The 25,048-nt window shown below is 38.9% G+C and overlaps 6 protein-coding genes across 8 annotated transcripts; 3 read left to right on the top strand and 3 right to left on the bottom strand.

The window, feature by feature from the left end:
* Positions 1-4,595: 4,595 nt before the first annotated feature.
* LOC117134929 lies at positions 4,596-5,519 on the top strand. Its single transcript, XM_033294455.1, has 2 exons — positions 4,596-4,718; positions 4,783-5,519. The coding sequence occupies exon 2, from the start codon at positions 4,785-4,787 to the stop codon at positions 5,334-5,336; it is 552 nt and encodes a 183-aa protein (XP_033150346.1). The 5' UTR covers positions 4,596-4,718; positions 4,783-4,784; the 3' UTR covers positions 5,337-5,519.
* Positions 5,520-8,670: 3,151 nt separating this feature from the next.
* Positions 8,671-14,432, bottom strand: LOC108605557 (protein yippee-like CG15309). 2 transcript variants are annotated; one of them, XM_017995320.2, is made up of 3 exons: positions 14,211-14,432; positions 10,003-10,494; positions 8,671-9,231 (listed from the first exon to the last, which is right to left on the bottom strand). In XM_017995320.2, the coding sequence occupies exon 3, from the start codon at positions 9,212-9,214 to the stop codon at positions 8,870-8,872; it is 345 nt and encodes a 114-aa protein (XP_017850809.1). In that variant the 5' UTR covers positions 9,215-9,231; positions 10,003-10,494; positions 14,211-14,432; the 3' UTR covers positions 8,671-8,869. The 2 variants fall into 2 exon arrangements, with proteins under 2 accessions (XP_017850809.1, XP_017850810.1); XM_017995321.2 differs by lacking the exon at positions 14,211-14,432 and adding an exon at positions 11,863-11,950.
* A 467-nt stretch (positions 14,433-14,899) lies between these two features.
* LOC108605614 (kelch domain-containing protein 3) lies at positions 14,900-17,179 on the top strand. Of its 2 annotated transcripts, none has more exons than XM_017995395.1 (2): positions 14,900-15,131; positions 15,864-17,178. In XM_017995395.1, exon 2 carries the CDS (start codon positions 15,868-15,870, stop codon positions 17,059-17,061), a length of 1,194 nt encoding a protein of 397 aa, XP_017850884.1. In that variant the 5' UTR covers positions 14,900-15,131; positions 15,864-15,867; the 3' UTR covers positions 17,062-17,178. The 2 variants fall into 2 exon arrangements, with proteins under 2 accessions (XP_017850884.1, XP_017850885.1); XM_017995396.2 differs by lacking the exon at positions 14,900-15,131 and adding an exon at positions 15,495-15,555 and having other exon boundaries at positions 15,864-17,179.
* A 182-nt stretch (positions 17,180-17,361) lies between these two features.
* LOC108605615 (INO80 complex subunit C) lies at positions 17,362-17,950 on the bottom strand. Its single transcript, XM_017995397.1, has 2 exons — positions 17,764-17,950; positions 17,362-17,701 (listed from the first exon to the last, which is right to left on the bottom strand). The coding sequence occupies exons 1-2, from the start codon at positions 17,897-17,899 to the stop codon at positions 17,502-17,504; spliced, it is 336 nt and encodes a 111-aa protein (XP_017850886.1). The 5' UTR covers positions 17,900-17,950; the 3' UTR covers positions 17,362-17,501.
* Positions 17,951-18,223: 273 nt separating this feature from the next.
* On the top strand, positions 18,224-21,160 carry LOC108606472 (alpha-glucosidase 2). Its single transcript, XM_017996600.1, has 2 exons — positions 18,224-20,002; positions 20,066-21,160. Exons 1-2 carry the CDS (start codon positions 18,349-18,351, stop codon positions 20,938-20,940), a joined length of 2,529 nt encoding a protein of 842 aa, XP_017852089.1. The 5' UTR covers positions 18,224-18,348; the 3' UTR covers positions 20,941-21,160.
* Positions 21,161-22,027: 867 nt separating this feature from the next.
* On the bottom strand, positions 22,028-24,933 carry LOC108606473 (molybdenum cofactor synthesis protein cinnamon). Its single transcript, XM_017996601.1, has 8 exons — positions 24,711-24,933; positions 23,886-24,652; positions 23,642-23,820; positions 23,315-23,584; positions 23,099-23,257; positions 22,867-23,029; positions 22,379-22,480; positions 22,028-22,314 (listed from the first exon to the last, which is right to left on the bottom strand). The coding sequence occupies exons 1-8, from the start codon at positions 24,739-24,741 to the stop codon at positions 22,141-22,143; spliced, it is 1,845 nt and encodes a 614-aa protein (XP_017852090.1). The 5' UTR covers positions 24,742-24,933; the 3' UTR covers positions 22,028-22,140.
* Positions 24,934-25,048: the final 115 nt, after the last annotated feature.

Below are 25,048 nucleotides of genomic sequence, written 5' to 3'. Positions count from 1 at the left end.
GGAATTGGCAAATAATGCGGCCGTTAGGCATGAAACTTTGCGCTCAATTTAATGCACAACAAAAGCAAAAAATAAAATAAAACGCGCGCGCCACAATATACTACTAAATATTTATTTATATATATGCATATGCATATGAATATATAAAATGCATGCCACACAAAATAATAATAATAAATAAATTTGATGGCAAGCGCATAAAGTTATATAAATTTTGAACTATGCAAAAATATATTTATGAACTTCACACACCAATGCATGTGTGTGTGTGTGCGCGCGTATTTATTAGTTGACTTAGCAAAAGCTGGCTGCTACGCAACGCTGCCGAAGCCACACAACAACACACATAAAAAAAAAAAAGGAAGCTCTAAAATCCAGTGAAAGTGGGTGGTAAGTGGGTGGATGTGTGCGACTGCTCCCTGGCAATTCAATTCACGCAAAACGCAACTTGGGCGTATATCATTCCGTTTCGTTTCATGCGAGACAAATTGCTCACGCTTCGCATCATTTCATTTCCGAGCCGTTGATGGATTTGTCACTTTATGGGCACTTGGGCGCCACCCACAACGACCCACAACCCACCCACCCTCTCTCGCACACTCTTATATTTTTAATGCCATAGTCAAAGACAGCGCTGCAAGTGCTTTATATGCTAGCGCTTATTTTGACTTTTTCCTTTTTTTTTCGCCTGACGGCAACCAAAAATTGCAGCAACTAATGCACTGCGAAAAATGTTTGAAAGCAGCTCTGGTCGACTTTTGAATGCGCTGCGCTAGAGCGAAACAATTTATATTTAATAAAATTGCTTAGACACATATATATTTTAATGAAAGATTAAGCAAGAAAGCTTAAAATAGTTTAAAAATATATAAAATAATATAATAAACAAAATAAAGGCGCTTAGTTACTTTAAAAAAAATAAATTAAAAGCGATTTTCTTTTACAATTTTGTAATAAAATTTGCATTGCTTGTATAATATTGTATTTAGTTCGCATAGTTAAGCTACAGGGCTGACAATAAGTTTAGTAAATTTTGTGTTAAACTGCATAAAAAAATATTACAGCAGTTTTTTTTATGTATTTACAAAAATTTAGCTCGTTATATAATATCTTTATAACTATTTATTTATAACATATTAAGCAAACATATGTATGTATATTCTCATACGATATTTATTTTTTTTTTCTATTTGCAATACACATTAATAAAAATAAAATAATTATTTTAAAATTCTCTGCAGTCTCAGCTGCAATATAATTTTGGTAATTATTATAAAATTTTCTGCAAGCTCTCATCTGGCAATTTTTGTTATGTTTAACAATATTAAAGGCTATTGATTGAAATTAAAATATATAAATAGTGTAAAGCACAGCAATAAAAGATTTTAACAGCTGCTGAGTAATGAAAATTCAATGAAACACTCAAGAGCAAACAATTAAAAATGTTAGCCAAACTGTTTAAGTTATATATATTACTATATTTCTAATAAAAATAACAAAGCGACTCCATAACTCAGTGTGTGTGCTAAAAAAAAAGTGCGCAGCCAAAGGAATTTGTCGAAGCTAAGCGATTTGGCTAGTCCAAAGATTTATATACACTAACAAGCCATCTCGTATGCAATCTACTCCACTACACTCCCCCCCGCACAGCACCGCAACGCAGCGCAACGCCCGCTCTCAATTTGAAAGCCAGCAGCAACGTTTTCGTTCTAGATTCAGTTTTTTTTTCTTTTTGCCGTTTCGGGGCTAAAGGAAATGCAAGTGATTTGCTTGGTGGCAGCCATGAAGCTTTGTCTGTGAATGATGGTGCATTGCATATGACAGCAAAGCACTGAACTGCACCAAAAAGGGGCAGCGAGTGTTAGTGTGCGTGTGTGTGATTAGTTTAAAGCTGCAACGGAACCGGCAGGGGGGGGGGGCTAAGCACTGCAATAAACGCCCTGAAAGTGTGCAGACATGCTGGCCTCTCATAGAGACCCATTCATAAGGCTGTCGCCTCTGTAAAAGTTCATTCCCGTCTGTTCAATAATATTGAGGTCAGGCACTACGGGGAGGCACAATTGCCAAGCTGCAAGCAAGCAGCGCCGCAGCAGCAGCAGCATAAGGAATGAATTGACACCAAGACTTTGTCAAGCTGGCTGACGCTCTTTAAATATTTACGTGTGCAATTTGCCGTTGTGTGGTGGCTTTTTTTCAAGCTTGCGAGTGCACTCACCCTGTAATCCATTTAAGCCAATTTCAGTATAATAAATGCTCACGCAAAAACTAAACAACTATCTGCGAGACTAACAACATCAAGAAAGTGCACACTAAACACGCAGATATGTCAGTACAGCGAAGAAGTCATAACACACTAGAAATTAGACATTATCAAATAAATAGCAACAAACCGCTCGAGACAAGTTAACAACACAGCACGAGCACATCTTCTCATTTAGTAAAAATGTTTGCTTAAAACATTCTAAATATCGAGCCACATTTCTATTTAACACTATTATTATTTATCTTAAACATTTTTTCATTATATACATTATATTTTATTCATATAAATATTTAATATATGGCATTATTATGTGATCTTTTAGATCACACAAAATCACAAATCAATTAACTTTATAATCTATAATTAAGAATAGATTCAAATATTTAAAGTAAGCCAGAAAGCCTCTAGAACAATTGCTTAAGCAATCATATTTGAAAATTGAAAAACTCTTGTCTACTAAATTAAGAACATATTAAAGTTAATTAATAAGCTTTTTGTTTAAATTTTCTTATGCTTAGCATTTATTTTAAATGAATTTATATAATAACATATTTTATTTTTATTCACTTTGTTATGTCTGTAAATATTTTTATTATTAAAAATACTGTACATTTAAGACAGGGCTTCCTCTATCTATTTAATTTTGTAATAATGTCACTTAGACCACCCCTCACAAACAATATATATACACAACATCTACACTCGTAGCCAACTCTTGATCATAATCGATAACTGGCTCTAGACTAACGCAAAACCTGCACTCCCTTTACATTTGCCAAGCTGCACGAGCTTCATACAATAACTCATAACTTATACTAATACTCTAACTCTATTTTCAGCTAATTTTTGCGGACATTTGCTGAACATTTCCTTTTCTTAACCCAATTGCCACTTAAATTTGATTTGGTATTCCATTAGCCTATTTGCCAGCTTTCTTTCTCTCTACTTGAGCACAAGCCCATAAAATAAAAAAGGGAATTTTGTGCGCTTTAATTAAATTAATTTGTAAGCAAATCAGTTGGACTTCCCATGCACAATTCAATAAGCTGGAGCGCAAAACAAGACGTCAGCTAAAGTGTTATTTATATGGTGGCATCAAAAATAGAATAATGAATCTGCTGACAGGCGCACAATTCCCCCGAACCCAACCAACAACAAAAAAAAAAAAAAAATAAGAAAAAGAAAAGAACCCCAATAGAAAAACCCTTGGTTTGAGTAGAGTGTGAAAAATAATGGCAGAGCTTGGGCATATGAAGCAATTTGTTTGCTCTTTTGCTTCAGAAACGAGCTGTGATAATATTGTAAGATTGAATATCGTAAGCTTGAATATAGTAAGGCGATATAAGAGTTTTACAACGCATTATTTGCATATATTGATAACTAGTCGGATTAATGCAAAACAGTTTATCGTATTGTATATCCTAAGTGAGAAAATTATGAAGCCTTTTGTCTGAACATAGTCAATGGCATTGGTAGTCTGAATATATTGCTAAGAATATCGTAAAAGTGAATTATTGTAAGTGAGAAAATTATGAAGCCTTTTATCTGAACATAGTCAATAGCAAGGGTAGTCTGAATATATCGTAAAATAGTTTATCGTATTGCTTAACGCAAGAGCTAATTATTTTATTGAACATCGTACGACGCAAGCTCAAATATATGAATATCGTATTTAATATCGTTAACATTTTAGCTGCGCAATTAAAAAAAAAAACAATTTTATGACGTAAGTATCGAATATCGTAACTGCGCATGCGAATATCGTATAACTTGTTGTCTTAAGCTGAATGCAGAAATAAGCATAACCCAGACAATTGTTAGAGTAGCAAACAAAAGGACAAAAGGGCCAGACAAAATACGTATGCTTACAAGCGGGGGAAAAACATATGTATGTGAGAGAGAGAGAGAGGGAAATGTAGACGGAGAGAGAGGTAGTGAGAGTGTGGGGGTTGGACATTTCTGCTTTAGAATCTCTTCAAATTAAATTGACCTACGTCAGAAATTGACGCAAGTTTGACAACTGTTAAGGTGGAGCGGCAGCAAGGACGAGAGGACTACAGCTGTCCCTCACATGTCCTGGCTGCTGCTGCTGCTTTTTATTTTACTTGGCCCTTTATTTTTTTTTTTGTTCTCGTAACTATTTCTTTTTTGTCTTGGGTAGAAGTAAAGGATTAGCTTGGCTGAAGACATTTCATTTGATTTGCCTCATTTTTTTTGCGTCTGTAATTTTTTTTTTTTTTTTTGTGCGTGCACTTGACTTTGGGATTAGGTGAATTGAGTTTGATTAAATAGAAGTCGACGCTGGCCCAGCTGTCAATTGCCAGACGTAGACATAGTCAGTAAGATTTTTTCCAAGGCACAAGCAACAAATTTGAAGCGAACAAAAATCAAGCAAAAATTTCCACACACAAACCCCAGAAAAAAGTTCAAAGTAAAAGTGAAAGTAAAAGTAAAAGTGAGTATTGAGCACTTACCTGGTGCGCGCTTAATCTGATTCCCGCTCCCACTTATTGTGTTAGCCATGATGTCGCTGTCGCTGCGTTGCATGGGCCGGATGCATGCCACTTTACGTGCCTCAACATTGTGGTCGTTGAGTCAGCGTTGCATGCATCACGATCCCACGCGCTGCATGATTGGTGACCGTGAAATTGTCGGCTACGGCATCAACGGCAGTCCCATTTACGTTGACTGCGCCGCTTTTCCATTTCCGGCCATACGCTATCGCGAAGTGACGCCCGAGATTTGTGCACTGCGCGAAAAGGAGCTGAGCGACTGGAAGACTCTATCGCTGCAGGAGAAGAAGGCGCTCTATCGTCACAGCTTCTGCCAGACGTATTCGGAGTTTCAACACTTAACGCCCGATTGGAAGCTCGTTATCGGCATGAGCATCTGGGCTGTGGTCCTTGCCATTGCCTTCACCATGTTTGAGCAGGCGCTGGTCTATGATCCGCTGCCGGATACCTTCGATGAGGAGCGTCGCCAGGCCCAATTGCGTCGCATCATCCATTTGGAAATGCAACCAATAACGGGCCTATCATCCAAATGGTGCTATCACTCTAACAAATGGAAGTAAACATTAACAACAACTGACTGACAAACAAACAAACAACAAAATCTGCTGCTGCTCAGTAACGTTACACACACACACACACAGCAACATCCACACACACACACACAACATGTTGAGCTTCAAGACACACACAGCATAAGTTTTATTGTATTCGACAAAAACTTGTATTAAATTCCATCTCTCAAACTTTTTCGACTATAATTTTATTTTCTAGCGGTTTGGCAGTGCACTCGACTACGCTATACACTTTGTTTATAAAAAAGTATATGCATAAACATTAAAGCAGCTTGTCTTGCTATTAAATGTACATCTACAATGTGTATATTATTCAATGTATTTTTTATGAGTTTACTCAACTTGAAAATACACTTTATCAGAAAATAAGTGCAGCTTTAATTAGTTTGGTTTTCAAATGAAAAATAGGCGTGTGGAAATAAAAATTTTAGTGCAATAAACCAGTTTAAGTTTACCCAAATAGAACATACACTTTATTAGAAAACTTATGCATTTGCTATAAATAAATGTTTAGTTAATAATTTTGATGAGTTTCGAAATTCAAAATAGGCGTGTGGAAATAAAATTTGTAGTTCCCAACTTGACAATACACTATTTAAGGAAAGCTAGCGTACCTGAACTAGCTCGAATTAAATTCGGCATACAAAAATGTTTAGCTATTAATTTTGACACAATTTTCAAATTGAAAATGGAATTTTGCTTTGCTATTTTAAACAAAGTATTATTATTATTTTTTTCAACACCCGACAATTAAAAATCACTTGATAAAGTTGAGCTAAAAAATGCGCTTTATTGCAAACGTTGGCGTTAATTAAATTTAATTACCATTCTTTTGTATTTTCTTCAAATTTATATTTATTTGTTTTTATTTTTTTTATCGTTTACACATGCATAAATATGTAGCTATGCATATATAAGTTTCATTCTTCAGTTTTTATATATATATATACATATGTATATATTTTTTTAAATTATTTGTTAGGTACTTGCACAGCCAACTTGAACTTCGCTTAGCTTTTTGTATGTTGCCTTGTTGCGCGGTTACTGTATTTCTGTTTAAAGCGTCTATGTATGATCAAGTGTTTCATTAATAATTGTTTGTATCGTGTATGTGTGTGTTGTGTGGTGTGTGTGTCGTGTGTGTGTGGTGTGTGTGTTCATGTGTGCGGACATAAGAAACTCTCTGCTTAGTAAGGAATGCATGTGTAGTGTTTACATCAATTACATCAAATAAACTTTTTTTGCTATATCCACTTTTATGTGTAATGCATGAAACATAATAATCCTTAGAGAGATATCTGTTTGCAAACACAGAAGTTGTAACAATTATGTATTATTAATATACTATATAGATATAGTATATATTATATATAGAAATTATAAAGTATGTATATTTGAGAAAAATTAGAATCATTCTGTTACTTGGTACTTTCTTCTTATATAATTTATTTGATAATCTTGACTTGTGTTTGCGATTATTTCGTTTCTTGCTTGATACTGTTGTGATTTGCAGAAAAATTCAATGAAAATGATTTATACAAGACTTTGATATTGTGAATAATTGTTCTAAATGTTGTTGCTTGTGCGAAGCAAATAATAATAAACATATTAATATATTTTTTAAAACCACACAAAAAGGTGCACATGACTATTTCTATTTGTTTAGTTCAGCAATCCCATAAAACACTTTAAGACAATTAGTAAGTTAACATTGTACATCAACTAATCAAGCACATTGGATCAGAATATATATTATATATACATATATTCATGTGTGTATATATATAATATATATATAATATATATATATATTTGATCTTTGTATATAGATTTCGTTTTTGCCATTAAGAACTCACAGTTAATATTTAAGAAAAAAAAAACATAAATTTAAAGGAACACAGCGTACAATTTAAACAGTTTGAAATTCATTAAGTTAATAAAGTAAATAATTTACATTTAGCCAATTTGTTGTATAATTAAGCTTAAAATTTAACGGAATAAAAGCTCGTGTGATTCTTTAAACTAATTGGTAAGAGTGCAGAAGACATTCTATGATAAAGCCTTGCCTAATTTTTTTTTAGAGATTTTTCAGTTTATTGCATTTTTGTATTTTTCCTTTCTCGAATGCTACCCACAAAATATATATTTTCATATATTGTATATGTATATAATAAGCATATATTCTGTCACATATATATGTATATTGTATATATAGATATATATTTATTTATTTAGTTTATGACTACTTAGAGAACATTATTAACTCGAATAGTTCTTGGCAGTTACTTTTGCATATTAATTTTATTTAAATTTGCTGCGCGCTAATTTGATTTATTTATATCATTCAACTCAGTTAATTGTTAAAAAACTTCTTTTTAGTTTTAATTGCGACAAAAATACGCATAAATAAACATACAATTGTATGCATGTATTTGTTTGTTTGTGTGTGTGTGTGTGTATGTATTTTATATAATTTCTTTCACTTCAATTTTATAGTTTGAATGCACAGAAGCTATAAACACACTTTTGCTTTTGCTTTTGCGCATGGCGCCCTCTAGCGTACAAATTTGCTCTTTATAAATTTAAAACTTGGCATTCACAATTTTTTGTTTATCGCTTTTCATAGTTTTGTTTTTTTTTTTGTTAAGTTGCATTTGCATTTTCTTGCGCAATTTCTTTCAAGCTAAATTTGTTTTTAAATAATTCATATTTAAATATTTTTTTAAAATAACTCCTACATGAAAGCTAGTATGCGTGTATTTGTGTGTGTGTGTGTGTGTGTGTGTATGTGTGTGGGTTAGTAAGAATTTTGATTTTAAGACTTAAATATTTTATCTCGCTTGTTTATTGGCAGTGCAAGTTTTTTGTTTTAATTTTAAAAAACTTTTTTCATTGCGTACAAAAAACTTAAACTGCTTTCTATATATAAATTGATAAAACACAAGCTTAATAAAAGCTTTAAGGCAAATTAGAAGGAAGCCAATTCAACTGCTTATATGAATTTCTGTTTTGTTTGTTTTTTTTTTTGGCCAATAGATGGCGACAGTTAGTGTGGCGCTGCTGAGATCTCTCCAAGCTCTTTATTGTTTTTTTTTTACTTTTGTTCTGTTATTTCCGTTGTGGCAATTAACTAGAGCGGCTAACATCGAGCTGAGTAGGTATGTATGCATGTGTGAGTGTATGTGTGTGTGTGTGTGTGTGTGTGATGTTGATCAATGAGCCGAGTTATGTACTAAGTGGTAAGTACAAAAATATATAACAATATATTTATAGATTTATGTACGGGTGGGCGAGAGAGCGTGTTACGTCCTGTCTGTCTGCCTACTGCTGTGCGCTTGCTTGCTCACTTTTGCACTCTTGCTTGCTTTCTCTGTTCCTTTCTCTATTTCAACAGCATTCTCAGCATTGAATCTCAATCGCAATGTTGTTTCAAAGCCTGTCCTGTTACTGGTCCTTAGCCTGGCGGCCCCGAGGGGCACTCATGGCACCAAACAACGCTCATTCCTGTGCGCTCTCTTCGCTCAATCCCAGCCATTCTCCTTGATCATATGCGCCAGCTCAATGATGAACTTGCCCTCCTTATACTTCTGACTCGATTCATATGCATGCTCGTACTTCCAGCCCAGCGGCGTCTTACAGCACTCACAATATATATCCGCGACGGCATGCAGACCGGTGAGGAGGACTCGCTCCTCGGTCTGGCCACACGCCACGTTCACCACCGAGTTGAACAGATACGCCGGGCCCTGACTGCCCTGAAACGATTTTGAGATGAGCTCGTCGTGTGAGGCGAGGTGCGCTCGGCAGTGAACACATGAGTAGGTCCGGTTGGTGGACGGTAAGTAGGCTTGAAATGTTTTCACCATTATGTTGGTTATTGTTGCTGCAAGCAAAAAAAAAGTTACTTTAATAATTGTTTTATTATTTTATGGGCTCAAAGCAAGTGCTGGGCAAACTGAACAGTTGACAGTTCTAATAATCTAAATAATATGTGAAGACAAATAGCACAAATTTGCTTTACCTAATGAACTCTAAAAATTATGAGTTTCTATTAAAAATTTTATTATAGCTGCGTTATATTTAAGAAAGAAATGCCATTAATTTAGCTTCGGTTTAAATATGGAAGTATTTTAATAACTAGTTGGGATTTGAGAATTGAATTTCTTTTTAAAATTTTCATTTAATTATTTCACTTTACATTTAATTATTTCACTTTACTTCATAATTTTTGCAAAATTTTGCTTGATTAAATGAATTTGTTTTAGATATAAATTAAATTAAAACAATAAGCGGCTATTAAGAACTGCAGTTAAAAATGCATAATTTTTTAGAAAATTATTTTTTTTTTATAAATGCAGCCATATGTGCGACTTTGGTTTGAATATAAACTGATATGGTATGATATCTTATCTTTACATTGCTGTAATTAAATTGATGCAATATGCAATGCAATTGTTTGTAAACAAAACACACATTTAATAATAATACTATATAGGCAAATTGTGAAAAACAAAGAAAGCAAAATAATTGTTGAGTGAAATACACAAATAGTTGTAAACTTTAAAACTGATAGCGGAAAACCTTGAACTTTTGAACTTGTAGAATTTTAGACGATTGCTTGCCCAACACTTTGCTTGCTAAATTCAGACTTTACCTTTAAGAAGTCCAATCAGCTAACGTCGCCTTAGCGTAGTTACTGTTACTAAGTTGCAGTTATTCGTTTTCGCTATATTGGTGTTGTTGTTGCTGTTGTTATTGCTGTTGTTATTGCTGTTGTTGCTGGTGTTGCTGGTGTTGGTGTTATTGTTGTTGCTGCTGCTGCTGGGCGTTAACTGCGCAAATTGCTTATAGCACAGGCAGCGACAGCGGCAGCGGCGCAAGCAGCAATGCTGGCGGCTGCTGTCATTGAACGATTATGAGCAGGCAGGCGCCTCGCTTGCTCCACTCGCTGCTGTTGCTGTGTGTACCGTTATCCCCGTTGGGTCAAAGCTCTCTTTACTTGCGTGTGTGCGTTCTCGCTCACTCACTCAGCCAGTAGTGGCTCGTTTGCACTCGCGCGAGCTCTCTCTCTCTCTCTCTCTCTTTCTCTGTCTCTGTCTCTCTCTTTCTTTCGCTCGTTCTTTTGTATGCAAGTATATCAGATTTCCTGCAGCAGACAAAAGACAAAGACAAATGATTATGGTTATTATTATTATGTATATATGTTTATAAAAAGCTTACAAATGTATGTGGCAGTTATAAAACGACTGGAGGCATACAGCGCACCCCCCCACGCCCCCCTCCTTACAGCGCACGCCTCTGTGTTCAGTACAAAAACAAAGACAAGTGGCCGCCAAGTCCAATTGCATTTCCATTATTGATTTCCATTTTGTTGTGCGCTTCTCCTCTTGGCCAACAACAACAACAACAAATAACAATAACAATTGTGGCCTACTGCCCGCCCACCCCCGCACTCGCTGAGTGGCAATTTGATGGACTGGGTTTTCATCTATTAGCGCCTTTTGTATTCTACATATGTTGAATGTTTTATGGGCGCGTCATCAGCAACAAATAAACGGTAACAGTTCATTGCATTTGTTATACTACAATTATTATATGCACGCCTTATTATATTGCAAAATGGCAAACATTTCAATCATACGAATTCATGATTCAAAACTCAATGATTCATTGGTACGCGGCATTCATTTTTAAATACGCAATTTTATGCATTTTAATATGCATCGAAGCTTCATTGATTTTTCATTTCAGTCATACAAAGGATTTACTCAAATATATTTTCAAAATTTTATGCATTTTTAATTTTTGTAGATAATTTAAAACTAAAATTTACGCTAATATTTCTGCATTTTAAAATACTATTTTCATAGTTTAGTTTGTTTGCTAAACTTTTGCATAAGCCAAGCTTAAATTTATTAAATAAATCAAAATATTTTATAGCTTATAAATCATAATAAGTTGCTAAAATATTTAATTACAAATCAATTAACACAATTAACGACCATCAAAGCTAGTCAGGAAATATACTAGAATTTGTTGATGCCATATTATATATATATATATATATATATTTACTTTGGAGCTAGTCTACAAGTTCTTGGATTCTTGTTTCAATCTTCAAAATGCAAATGTAATGGCAAACAAAGAAACAGGAGCGCAGCGAAGAGAGAGAGAGAGGAAACAAAGCGAAGCGTCAATTGGGGAAATGCACTTGCCACTTGCCTGTTGGCCAGACAACAAAGGGACTTTATGTTTATGCAGCAGGGGGGGAGGCAGGGGGCAGCTTGAAGCAATGCAACTGCATATGGAAATTCAGTAAGCCGACAAGTTTTTCGCGCCAAAAGCAAATTGCGTTTAATTAATTAATTCAATTAAAATAACAACACACATTATGAATGAGCTAACAAAAGAATTTGGCAAACAGTTCACTGAACTCGCAAAAACAGAAATCACGCACACGCAGCGAACAACAAAAAAAAGTTAAAACAAAAAGGAAGCCAAGACGAAGACTTACGTTTATTTTTTTACACTTGTACTGCGCGTTATTAATATTTATTAGTTATTAAAAAAAAAAGATTATTTATTCGTGAAGAGCAAAGCGCGCTGGGCGAAATGTAACAAGCAACTGACGGGGTAGCTAAGGCATCAGCGTCAGCGTCAACGCCAACGACAGCGACAGAGCAGCAGCGCAGCAGCAGCAGCAGCAACAAGCAGCGTACAGCGTAAAAAAAAACTAAACGAAGTAAAGCAACAAGAACACAACGCATACAGGTGGCCAGAGCTTTGAATGGAGTGCAGGCAAAGCAACAAGCACACCCACACACACAAGCTTATTACGCATACACACACACACACACACACACACACACACACACACACAGGGACGTAGAACACGCGCACTGTAAACTGAGAATGCATTTCAAGTGCTTTACTTCAAAGCAATTTTGCTCAGCTCATACAACAACAACCACAACAGCAGCAATCTTGATCAAATGTAATAACGCGTGTCTCCTCGACTCTCGCTTAAGTTTACACATTTGTATGCGTGTGTGTGTGTGTGTGTGAGTGCACAAGGTAAATGCAAGCATTTTAATAAGCTTATGCATATGTATGCGTATTTTTATTTGCTTTTTGCCATTTACCATTGCGCCGCAATTACCGTTAGAAATGTTAACCCAATATTCTTGTTATTGCTGTCGCGCAATTATATTTTTGCTTTCCTTGTTGCTAAGTGTGGGCACAGCCGATCGCCATGACACAGCAAATAGCAGCAGAAAGAGTGAGAAAAAAGAGAAACAGGCTCTGCTCAAGTCTTTGGCTGTGCGTGCCAAACAGTAAGCGGCCATAAAAACAGGCAGGGCAGGCACACAATTTAAAGGCCAAACAGTCGTGGGTATAAAAATTGTCGCCGTTTACGAAGTGCATAATTAAATTGACAATAATAATAATAAATTAATTAGTTATTTCAAAACACTTCAAGCTTGCCAATTATTTTAGGCTGCACTGTAGCAGCTTCAATGCTGCGTGTAAGTAACGGTAAGAACGTTTCTTTTTTGTATGCGCTTGTATGGTAACTGTAATAAGTTCTTGTTATTCGACTGTCTGGCGCTGTCGCACCGGCACCTTTAACTTGCCCCCCGCCCCTCTTTCACTCTCACTCGACTGCTGTGTAACCGCCGCTCACCAGTTACAATCAGCAATCAGCTGTTCTTTATTCAATTTGCAGTGCGAATTTACAGCTACATGCATGTGTGCTTAATACGCCTTTCTTGAAGCTGAAGCACGCAATTTTTTTGTTGCGTGCGTGTTAATTTTTTTATTTTTTTGTTTACTTATTGTATGTCTAGCCTAGAGTCAATAGAACGTAAGCATATTATTAAAGATAAGAAGAAGACACACACACACACGCACACAACAAAACACTGCGAGGGGTCAACAGCGTCAATGGCCATGCTCTTTTACGCTCTTGCTCTCGCGCTTTTTCTTTTATACACTGTGGGAGTTCAATAAACAGACGCCAGCCCCAGCCCCAGCAGCAGCAGCACATGCATATGTACATATATATGTATAAGATTAGCGGCTCATAATATTGGTAAAAGTGAGACAGTTAAATGTTATGATCGGGTTTGTGAAAACAAAAACGAAAACTTTTTAACAACAGCTGACGATATAAAAATACAATTCTTATCAGAAGCGGCCAAGTAGAAACTTATTGCGTTGCGACTGAAATGGCTTGTGCGAGCGCAAGCGAGAGGCAAAGAGTTTGGAAGCGACTGCAAGAGAGCGAGAGCAAGCATAAACAATAATATAACGCAAAAACAGCTGAGAGGCAGCGTTAGCGGTTGGGCGGTATGCACACCCGCTCTCACACACACACACACACACATGCGCATTACAGCTGCTCTATTTATGTATACAAGTGTATGTGTGTGTGTGTTTGGGAATAACAAACAAAACCAGAAATGTAGCCCTTTTTTTTGGAAACAGCTGTGACCAAAAGACAAAGCGTTAGAGCAAGAGCGGGAGCGAGATAGAGATCAGATGAATGAACTTTATTGACGCAGCGCTCTCACTCGCTCGCTTGCTCTTTCTCGCACTTTGGCAATGTTTATCGAGCTTTTGGAGTTGCTAAAAGACGCAATTTGTTAAACACAAAAACACACACACACACATACACCTACACAAATGCTAGAGCTACATATGCTATAGATGTATGTCAGTTTTTTGTTTGTTTTATTTTTCTACGTTGCAGCGGCGTCAATGATGCTGTTATTGTTATTCATATTATTATGCTTGTTTATAAATAAACTGTATTTCAAATAACAAACGAAGCTAAGAATACTTTATTTCTTGTTAACTTACGGTTTTCCTTTGCAGTTGCAGCGCTGCACACACGCATACGTACACACACACACATACACGCGTAACGAAACAACAACAAAGCCTAAAATGCACTCTAGTGCATATGACACTTGCTTAAGTATTCTTTGTTGCTTTTTTCACAACGTTTGCTTAATAATGTTGCAACACTTTTGCATACTAACAATTTGATTTGATTTATTGTAATGACTCCAAAATTTGTTTGCGTTTGCACATATTGCGTGCTTTTCGCAGTTTGTAGTTTGTGTTGTGTTAGCTCAAGCTGGTCACACTATTTGCAACAGGCTGGTCTTACCGCCAAATTACACAATCGATAGCAGCAAAAGCGCGCGAGCTCTAAATATATAAAAACAATAATATTAATCTCCGTGAAAGCGTCTGTTTGTAAATATATATTAAAAGCAAACATAAGATTGCAACACTATTAGCAACAATAAGTGTTATATGTACTTTTTAAAAACGATTTTATCACCATTTTAAAGCTTGTATTAATATCTCAGCAGTTCAATTTATCAGTGTTGAGTAAGAGCAGCTGCACTTCTCGCTCAATATAATTATAGATAATACATGCGTTATGCGCTCCCGCTCGCACTTATTCAATTCATTCACTGCCCTGCTCACACGATTTTAGTTTTCATTGTGGATGATATGTGTTACTCTTGCACGGTCACACAAAGTTAATCAAAAGTAAAGCACATCGTTCATGAGCAGACCAATTAGATTATTTATTGTTATTATAAAATGTGCATGAAATTGTTGTGCCGCTGCTGCTGCTGCTGCCAACATATAGAAAGCAAAAAGTAAAGCAAATAAAGAAGAAGCAGAGGGCAGTTAAGGAGTGTGCCATAAACAAAGTGCAAAGGCAAAGGTGAAACAGGAGAGCAAGAGACAGCTTAAACGAAGGTAAGTAAACACACATACACACCAACACACACAAGCGAGTACAATCACACATTAATACGCAAACCCCAAGGCCGTATTCACAGCAGATAATAAATATTTAAACAATAAAAGTAACATATATATACTTGTATAAAAAGACATGGACAAGTTTGATGTGTGAACTTTTTTTTATTTTTTGAGCTCAGCTGTTAGCAGCGCTTGTCTTCTCTCTCACTCTTACTCACCTGTCTACTTGACGTATTTGGCAGAAGTTCAGTCCTTTTGCCATTACAGTCAGTTGTGGTGAGCGAAAAGTAACTTTATTGTCAAAAAAAAAAGGTTACAAATTGAGTAAAATTCTACAAAAAAAAAAAAAAAATACTTTTTATCGTCTGATAAGTGGAGCTGCGCTGCATTTAAAAAGGTCTTTAATTTCAATTTCTTGGTAAGTTCAATTATATGCGTAGCGAGAAACACATTTTTGCGTGGGTCTTTTTCCCCTCGGGAGTCTCCGAAGCCATATGTGCAGTCGACTCCTACTACAGTAATTCGTTTTCCTTGAGAATAAATAAATAAAAGCTCGATTTGCATGCAACTGCCAGCTGCTGCGGTCTCACGTGAAAACGACTAAATTGACAACATTGAGCCAAACTTAGATTTTATACAATGCGCTCAGCTGTTATTTATTTTTTCTCTTTTCAAGTTAAAAATTGAATTGATTACTTAAAAAGTCTTTGCGTGGGTTCGTTTCAGAGTCATGCTGTGGACAGTGCATCTGGATGGCGGACCGCAACGCGTCAATCATGCCGCCGTAGGCGTGGGGGATTATATCTACAGCTTTGGTGGCTACTGCACCGGCGATGATTATCGTTTCAACGAGCCGATCGATGTGCATGTGTTGAATGTGCACTCGCTACGCTGGACACTGATACCACTACAATGTGACGAGGAAGGAGTTCCTTATAAATATCCGTTGGTCCCTTTTCAACGCTATGGACATACTGTCGTCGCGTATAAGGAGCGCATCTATATCTGGGGCGGACGCAATGATGAACATTTGTGCAATGTACTTTACTGTTTTGATCCGAAGACAGCCACCTGGAGTAGACCACCGACGAGTGGTATTCTGCCTGGCGCTAGGGACGGACACTCGGCATGTGTGATTAACAACTGTATGTATATATTCGGCGGCTTTGTCGATGAGATCAATGAGTTTAGCAGCGATGTGCATGTGCTCAATCTGGATACCATGCAATGGCGCTATGAGCAAACCTTTGGTGTGCCGCCCACTTACAGAGATTTCCATGCTGCCGTTGCCTATGAGGGGGAACGTATGTACATCTTTGGTGGGCGTGGCGATAAGCATAGTCCCTACCATAGTCAGGAGGAAACCTACTGCCATGAGATTGTTTACTTAGACATGAAAACCAAAGTCTGGCATCGTCCTTGTACGGCCGGAAAAGTGCCTGTGGGTCGCCGTAGTCACAGCATGTTTGTGCACAATCAACTAATCTTTGTCTTTGGCGGCTACAATGGTCTACTCGATGAGCATTTCAATGATCTATATACGTTTGATCCGCGCACCAAACTTTGGAATCTGGTGCGTGCACAAGGACAAGCGCCGAGCGCTCGACGACGCCAGTGCGCTATTGTTATGGGCACACGCATGTTTCTATTTGGTGGCACCAGTCCACGTCCACTAATTCCCTATAATCCCTTATCAATGGCCGAAGCGGTCGCTGCCACTGCGGCCGCTGTGGCCGCTAGTGCGCTAATAGATTATAGCGATCTGCATGTGCTTGATTTTGAGCCTACACTTAAAATCTTGGCCACCATGGTGGTGCTGAAGCATCAACTGGATATATCGGGCCTGCCGCGCAGCTTTCGTGCCGACATTAATATGCTGACGCAGCCAAACAGTATTACCAGGAGCAAGAATCAGGCCGGCTAGTCCGATCGATCTCTTCAGCCATATACACACCCCAGTATAAAACATGCAGTTTATAAAACACTCGCCTAGACAACTAGCTTGTAGTCTGTTTATACTATACATATAAATATATTATTATAATCTTAAATAAACAACGATACGAAGTCTTACTATAAAATATTTATTTACATATGTATGTGCAACATTTTCTTTATTGAAAACATTAACCAGATGTAACTATCGGGACTGGAGTGAAAAATTTAATATTAACTATAATTCTGTTTTATTATAATTTATAGATAATTTTATTTTTTAGACTTATTTATACTATCTTACGTTTAGAAGGGCATAGCAAACAATAATAATGTCAACAGTCGCTGAATAAATGTGTTACTAACTAAACCTTAAACTTCAATCAAGCTAATCGTCATAATTAAATTAAAACAGAAAACCAGTTACTGCTATCCAACGGCACTGGTATAGCCTCGCGCTGCCAGGTAACCCATTATTATATCCGAGGGCATATGCTGCATGCTGTTATATTCCTCGACATTGGCATAGCGTAGCTTTGTATGTGGATCGACATAAAGTGCGGGCAGTCCGCTTATATCCGAGTACTTCTTAGGCGGTATTAGTGAAGGTGGCGCATTCAATGTAAAGTCTAAAGTGGTAATTAAATTAATTATTTATTAATAGCCTTGTTTATTAATTTGCAACTCTTACAGGTTGCCTGTTGACTTGATGAATTTTTATTGCGTTCCATATTTTGTATTTGACGCAGCGGCCGGTATACGTTGTTTCTGGCAAACGTAAATGGACGCTTAAATGTGTGTTTTGTTTTATTTGTGGAAGTTTCCATTATAAACGCAAATATTTTTGGCTAAAAACACAATAATGTGTATAAACAGCTGTATTTGTTTAAAAATATGCTGTAATGACAGTGTGTTATAAATTTAACATACAGCAGTTTTGGCAACTCTTACGTTATTTTCCCTCTAAGAATAATCCTAATTAAAATTAATAGAACGCATATAATTTAAACAAAAATTGCTTTATTATTTGTTACAATTATAAAATTTTTGTTTACGCATTTAGATTTTCTGCTATTTAACAGCCTGCTGTAATTGCTATGTAACGCGCCAGCAGCTAAATTGCATATATCGATAACGATAAATGTAAGCGGCTTAGTTCTGTTCTGTTCGATGTGCAAAAAAAAGAAAAAAAATACAATTGTGTGCGTTGCGTGTGAATCATAAATAAATACACACATCATAAGCGTTTAGTACACGTCTCAATTAACTTGAAAGCATGGCGCGCAATGCTGGTGGCCACAACAATGCACAACCGGCGCCATCAAATGCAGCCGCTGCAGCAGCGGCGGCGGCAGCGGCGTCGGCAGCAGCAAAGCATAAGCGCAGCAGTAGCACCAATCGCAGCAGTTTTAATTTTAATTTAAGCTCCAAGTTAATTCTGGACAAGTGGAAGACGTTAATCGGTTGTGTGTGCTTGGCAATTGCCAGTTATTTTGGCTATCTGGGCTATCTGGAGACGCGTGTAAATACACCGTTTGATAATCAGAAAATGGTGTTGCGCACTGGACTGGATGAACCCGATCGTTACTGGGGCAGCTATAGACCGCAAACCTACTTCGGTTTGAAGACACGCGATGCACACTCGCCGGTCATGGGCCTAATGTGGTATGCACCAACGCATCTTGGACCCAATGGTCAGGGCATAAGGCATTGGTGTGAAATTAGCGACAAACTCGATGGCTACGGCTGGACACACCATGATGGCCGCAGTTTTGGCGTGCAGCAGATACAGGACATGCCCTTCGAGCTAAAAACATCGTTTGTTAAATTTACGGGAGATAAGCAATATGGTGGAGATTGGACAGCACGCGTTTCTGTTCGGAATACATCGCGAGCCTGGCATCGTAGCATATCGTTGATCTGGTATGTGGCATTGGATGAGCGCACCCAAGGACACATTAAGTATGTATCGGACGAGAAGAGCACTGAACCGGGAGTTTATGGACAGACGCAGGGCTTGGGCGAATTCCAGCTGCGTTTTCATGCCATCAAAGGACGCGTGCTGCACAAATCCTATCTCAGCACAGTGGCGCCCAGTCTTGCCAAGCTCAAGGAGACGGTCTTTGCGCATTTCCGCGCCTTTACCAACAAGCTAGGACATCGTTTCATTGGCCTGCCGGGTGAAATAGTCTCGCAGAATGGTTTGCCCGCCGCCCAAGTGGAGCCCAACTTTATAGCCATACAATTTACGGCCGATGTGGACTTTACCTTGGACATAAGCTATCAATCAACATCGGGCTTTGCTCTGGGCACCAACATACCCAAGCCCCCTGTGGGTCGCGCCTATACGGATGCACTGCAGCAGAAAGTGCAGGAGTTTGAGACACGCTTCGAGCGTGTCTTTCAACTGGCCGCACAGGGTTATCCACGCGAGCAGGTGCACTTTGCACGCAATGCTTTGAGCAATATGTTGGGTGGCATTGGGTACTTCTATGGCGCCAGTCGTGTGCAATCGGTGTACACACAGAATCCAGTGCCGTACTGGAAGGCACCGCTCTATGCCAGCGTGCCCTCGCGCAGCTTCTTTCCACGCGGCTTTCTGTGGGACGAGGGCTTCCATGGCCTGCTGCTGAGCGCCTGGGATGTAGACATTGAGCTGGACATCATATGCCATTGGTTTGATCTCTTGAATGTGGAGGGCTGGATACCCAGAGAGCAAATCTTGGGTGTCGAGGCGCTGGCCAAGGTGCCCGAGGAGTTTGTCACCCAGCGCAATAGCAATGCCAATCCGCCAACGTTCTTCCTCACACTACGCAAGCTGCTCACGGTGCACAAGCAGCAGTTGGGTCAGCAGTCCAGACTGGAGACTCTGGAGCGACTCTATCCACGTTTGCAGGTCTGGTTTGCTTGGTATAACACCACGCAGCGTGGTAAGTGGTGCATCATGCATTTGAGTGAAACAACAATTATATTGCTATCTCGCTCTTTTTCAGGTGAAGTACTAGGTACATATCTCTGGCGTGGACGCAATGCGACTACACAACGTGAACTGAACCCAAAGAGTTTGTCCTCTGGTCTGGATGATTATCCACGTGCCTCTCATCCCAGCGATCGAGAGCGTCACCTGGATCTGCGCTGCTGGATTGCCTTGGCGGCAAGTGTTATGGCTGAGCTGTCTACGCTGCTGGGCAAGGACGATGTCAAGTACTACGAGACGGCTTCCTATCTAACCGACAATGCGCAGCTGAACAAGCTGCATTTGGATCCATATACACAGCGTTATGCCGATTGGGGTTTGCATACGGATGGAGTGCAGCTGAAGCGGCCGCCGTCCTTGAACTCGCCACGTGCGCCAGTGCAGCAGGAGTTGCAACGCTTTACGCTGCAGGAGCCAGAATATAAGTTTGTGGACAGCATGTTTGGCTATGTGAGTCTATTTCCAATGCTGCTGGAGCAGCTCGACTATGATTCACCGTATTTGGGCAAGCTCTTAAAGGATTTGCACGATCCGCAGCTGCTGTGGAGCAACTATGGTCTGCGTTCGCTCTCCAAGGATGCACCGCTGTATATGGCACGCAATACGGAGCATGATCCGCCGTATTGGCGTGGACCCATCTGGATTAACATCAATTACTTGGCCGTCAAGGCTTTGCGGCATTATGGCAACATTGCTGGTCCACATGCCGCCTTGGCGCGTCAAATCTACGGCGAACTACGCGAGAATCTAGTGACCAACATATTCCGTCAATATCAACGCACGGGCTTCATCTGGGAGCAATATGACGATACCACAGGCGAGGGCAAGGGCTGCAATCCTTTTACTGGCTGGAGTGCTCTTGTAGTCCTTCTCATGGCGGAGCAGTACTAATCCTTTCCTGTGATAAGAGCGCTCGCCACAAGCAACCCTTTCCAAAGTTTGTTCTCTAGCCTATATATATAGATATATATATATATTTACGTGTATCTCAGTGTCAATGTTCCGTAGCGTTTCCTACTTTGTAAGCTGTACAAAAAAAAGCATTAATTAACAATTTCCAAACTGAGGATTTACTTAAAGTAGTGTTAAATAGACGAATTTAAATTTAATTTAAAGCAAAATACCAACAATGTGTGTCAAGTTATTTGAAAAAGGATTCTTAGGAGCTACTGCTCATATTTTATATCTTTGCTATTCATGGTCGAGCTTTACTGCAAAGCAGTCCTTTTTCAGCTGCTGCTCCGTTATCCTTCCAATTCCAAAAGGACATTGCGATCCTGGGTATTGAATCTATCGAACTGCATAGCAGAATATCGAGGATTGTACAAATAAATTTCTTGAAAATGAATGCAGGGAGTGGCTCGCAAAACGTGGTCCCAAAACACAAAATGTAAGTTTTCTAGGAAACTGTAAGCACTATAATGATGTCCTTTGGTGTCCAAGTAGTGCTCCTTGAGAGCTTTCAGAATATGCAACGAAAGTCCTTACAAGAGCAGAGAAAAGCAGTATTTTTCGTATACAGAAAATAGGCTATATCTGCCGATTCCAACCCAGGAAGAGGACGAAAATTGAGCCAAACGATTCCGTTTTAAAAGTTTTTTGTCCTGTAAAAGGACATTCTGATGCTCCTTGTAGTTCCGGAGTAAATGCGGATTTTGTATTTTTGGCCACTTCGCTTGCACTCTGGAGGCGAAAATTTTCAAAGTTGATGAATATTAAGATGCCCCATATTTATTTGATGGCAATCGATAGAGTTTCGTCCTGTGTATGCCGGAAACCTAAAATTTTGGAAATGTGAACTGATCCTGCTGAGTTATAGAGGATCGGCTGTGCTAGGCAGCCCTTTAAAGTATGCAACGGACTTTTTAGTTGAGCGCAATGTTGTCTCCGCTTCAAAGTAATTTTTGTTGTACTTTTTTAATTTTAATTGCTGTTTTGAATATGTTTATGAATATGGTTATTTAAGTTTTATATTAATTTGATTAATATAGACATTTATAATAGTAATTGTTAGTATTAACTTATACATGAAGAGGCTTGTGATGATTTAATTTGTTCATGATGCTTTCGTCCTAGACCGAGACTAGCGGCTTAACGCCGCAAATTTCCAGCGTCAGGGCTCACCTTATAATTGGAAATAAAATCGTTGCGCAAGATCGAAGCTGGAAAAATTTCACCAGCACGCACTGTAGTGCGGGCTGCCGATCGGGCTGGCAAATGGACTAACACATCGGCGCGTACAATGCTCTTGAGACGGCTGCTAATCTATATAAATTATAAAAAGTTTAATTAGCAAATGGTTTATAATTGAAAAAGTAAGGCAACCTACCTGATCTCCAGTCACAATAGCATAAAGCTCTCCATTAATGGAGGTAACTGAGGCGCGCACATATTCGGGACGCGCGTCCAGCTCAAGGGATTCATTGAGCAACTAAAAAATGTAAAAATAATTAAATACAAGTACTTAGTTAAAGCTTAAGCTATATTTAAAGCTTGTTAACGAAATTAAATGAAAACTAGTTGATGCTTTAGGTTGCTTTTGAAGTGACGTGATAGCGAAAGCTGACGTATATTTCAGTCATATCAGACTTTAAGTTATGCTCTTTAGCTGATAAGGGAAATATTTTGAAATTATATATAGCGCGAAGCATGTTGAGCTTATCAGCAGCAACTGATAATATTTAAGTGCATAGTCATTGAGAAATATGAAGCATTAAAAAGATCTCAAGTGACGACCTAGAACAAGTTGATTTAATTAACCAAAATGCTTGATAAACAAACAACAAGCAGCAATTTCACAATAATTAATTCACTTACGCTGACATTGACAACAGGCAAACTGCATTGAGCACGCTGCCAGCCAGCGGCCCAGCGTATGGCGGGCAGGGCAAACAAATGAAAGGTAACAAAAGCCGATACCGGATTGCCAGGCAGACCGAAGAAATACTTGTCCGACTTGCTGGCAAAGGTGAAGGGTTTGCTGGCAAACAAATATATAAATAAATAGTTAAAGCAAGTTTACAATAAAGTGCATGTGTTCTTAGCTAACCCAGGCTTCATGTTAACACGTCCAAAATGCAGTTTAAATTGCAAATGCTGCAGCGCGGGCTTTATGAAATCCTTGTCACCCATGGAGACGCCACCGCTGCAAATGACAAAGTCCACAGCGTCGAACAGTTTGTCCAAGTTGATGGTAGTGGAGCTTAGGCTGCAATTGTAAAATATATTTGGCATGTAAATATTTTTGTCTTGTCATAGAACTTACTCATCAACCAGCACGTGCTGCTGCTCACAATCAAAGCCAAATTGTTGCAGCAATGCGGCAAGCATGCTGCTATTCGAGTCAAAGATTTTGTCAGGCTGCGCTGGCTGGCCCGGCGCCAGCAGCTCGCTGCCTGTGGATATTATTGCGATTTTAGGCTTTGGCACAGACTGCTGAATGCCCACGGCGGCTAGCAAGGAGTTAATAACCACAGGCGAGGCATCAAATTGTGGAAAAACTTTGTCGCCAGCTGCCATGTCATGGCCAATGGCTCTGCAATTAATTAATATATAAGTAAAGTTTTTAAATTAAATGCGTGCTTGAACTAACCGCACGTCCAGCCCAGCTGTGGGTTCGACTAGTATTTCCACCAGACTTTCCTCGCCATATTTGTCACGCTGCAGCAACTTCGTATCCTCTACTTGCACCACACAGTCTGCATGCTCGGGCAGCGGTGCGCCCGTATTGATCTTGAAGCACTCATCTTCCTGCAGTGGATGTGGCTCAATCTGGGACAGCAAATGTAATCAAAATCAATCAAAAAGTTCTTATAATACATAAACTAAATACTTACGCCATCGCCTGCAGCTATGCAGCCCAGCACACGTTTGCTGCCTGCAAATCCTGTAGATTTCATAGCATAGCCATCCTTAATGGACGCTCGGAACGGAGGTATATGCACCGGTGACTGCAAGTTCATCAATTGCTGCTCCAGCTGCGTATGGCGTTGCACATGCTGCAGTATAATATCCAAGGCCTCCAGCACCGGCAGCATCGGGTAAGGTGAGTTGCGATCATTGGCATCGCCAGCGCCAGTTTTGTGTGGACAGACATGTCTGGGTGAGGCTACAGTTTCGGTTTGCATTGCCTCATGCGTCGCTTGCACCAGCTTCACATTATCGCTTATTAGACTCAGAGCATGTGGCAGCAGCTCTTGGACTACCTCAAAGCAGTCCACCACGGCACGTTCGCTGCCTGGAAAATTCAGCACAAGCGTATTGCCTGCAATGCCGCAGAGACCACGCGATAGGGCGGCAAATTTGGTTTTTTTCAGCGATGCCAGGGCAATGGCAAAGCTCATCTGCATGCATTCCTTGTCGAGCAGCGGCTTTGTGGCCTCGGGCGTAACATCGCGTGGCGCAAAGCCAGTCCCACCTGTAGTTATTATAACACGCACGTCGCTGCGATCAATCCACTTGCGTAGCTCACGTTGTATCAAGTCACGCTCATCGGGCAGCACGCTAGCCACCACCTGTGCATTGGTAAAGGCAGCGCGAATAAGCGACATTAAACGCGGCCCGCTGCTATCCTTAGCCGGCTCCTGGTAACAGCTATCGCTAACTGTAAAAGCAGCACATGTTTTCATTTATGTATGTAATTAACATTTAGTTTTGCTTACTTGTTAGCACACCAAATGTTATAGACTCCATTGCGTCAGTTGTGAATAAATCGATGCCGACCAACTTTTAATTAAATTGTTTAAAGTTGTGTTTAGCACTTAAATCATGTTCAGACTGCTTTGTCCGTTTAACAGAGTTGTCAAATAGCGCGTTTTATTCCAATGAACTAGTGCAGTTCATATTTATCATTGCGTCGTTCTAACTAAAATTGAATATTAGTATAATAAAAGTTTCCTCTTGTTGCTACAAAAGCTGAAGTTCTTGTAACATTTTATATCGAGCAGCAGGTTATCGATAGCTGTTTGCACATTCAAATTTTAGCTGTGACGTGAAAATG

The sequence above is a fragment of the Drosophila busckii genome, chromosome X (genome assembly GCF_011750605.1).
Source record: "Drosophila busckii strain San Diego stock center, stock number 13000-0081.31 chromosome X, ASM1175060v1, whole genome shotgun sequence".
NCBI classification, from domain to species: domain Eukaryota; kingdom Metazoa; phylum Arthropoda; class Insecta; order Diptera; family Drosophilidae; genus Drosophila; species Drosophila busckii.
This window is presented reverse-complemented; position numbering and strand designations above follow the sequence as displayed.

Bases quoted from the DNA above. Each gene is read 5' to 3' on its own strand.
- LOC108606472 (XM_017996600.1), top strand. From the start codon at position 18,349: ATGGCGCGCAATGCTGGTGGCCACAACAATGCACAACCGGCGCCATCA. The intron at 20,003-20,065 runs GTAAGTGGTGCA...GCTCTTTTTCAG, and splicing joins GTATAACACCACGCAGCGTG to GTGAAGTACTAGGTACATAT.
- LOC117134929 (XM_033294455.1), top strand. From the start codon at position 4,785: ATGATGTCGCTGTCGCTGCGTTGCATGGGCCGGATGCATGCCACTTTA.
- LOC108605615 (XM_017995397.1), bottom strand. From the start codon at position 17,899: ATGGAAACTTCCACAAATAAAACAAAACACACATTTAAGCGTCCATTT. The intron at 17,702-17,763 runs GTAAGAGTTGCA...TTACCACTTTAG, and splicing joins ATCAAGTCAACAGGCAACCT to ACTTTACATTGAATGCGCCA.
- LOC108605614 (XM_017995396.2), top strand. From the start codon at position 15,868: ATGCTGTGGACAGTGCATCTGGATGGCGGACCGCAACGCGTCAATCAT.
- LOC108605557 (XM_017995320.2), bottom strand. From the start codon at position 9,214: ATGGTGAAAACATTTCAAGCCTACTTACCGTCCACCAACCGGACCTAC.
- LOC108606473 (XM_017996601.1), bottom strand. From the start codon at position 24,741: ATGGAGTCTATAACATTTGGTGTGCTAACAA. The intron at 23,821-23,885 runs GTAAGTATTTAG...TTGCTGTCCCAG, and splicing joins GCATAGCTGCAGGCGATGGC to ATTGAGCCACATCCACTGCA. The intron at 23,258-23,314 runs GTAAGTTCTATG...TTACAATTGCAG, and splicing joins CAGCACGTGCTGGTTGATGA to CCTAAGCTCCACTACCATCA.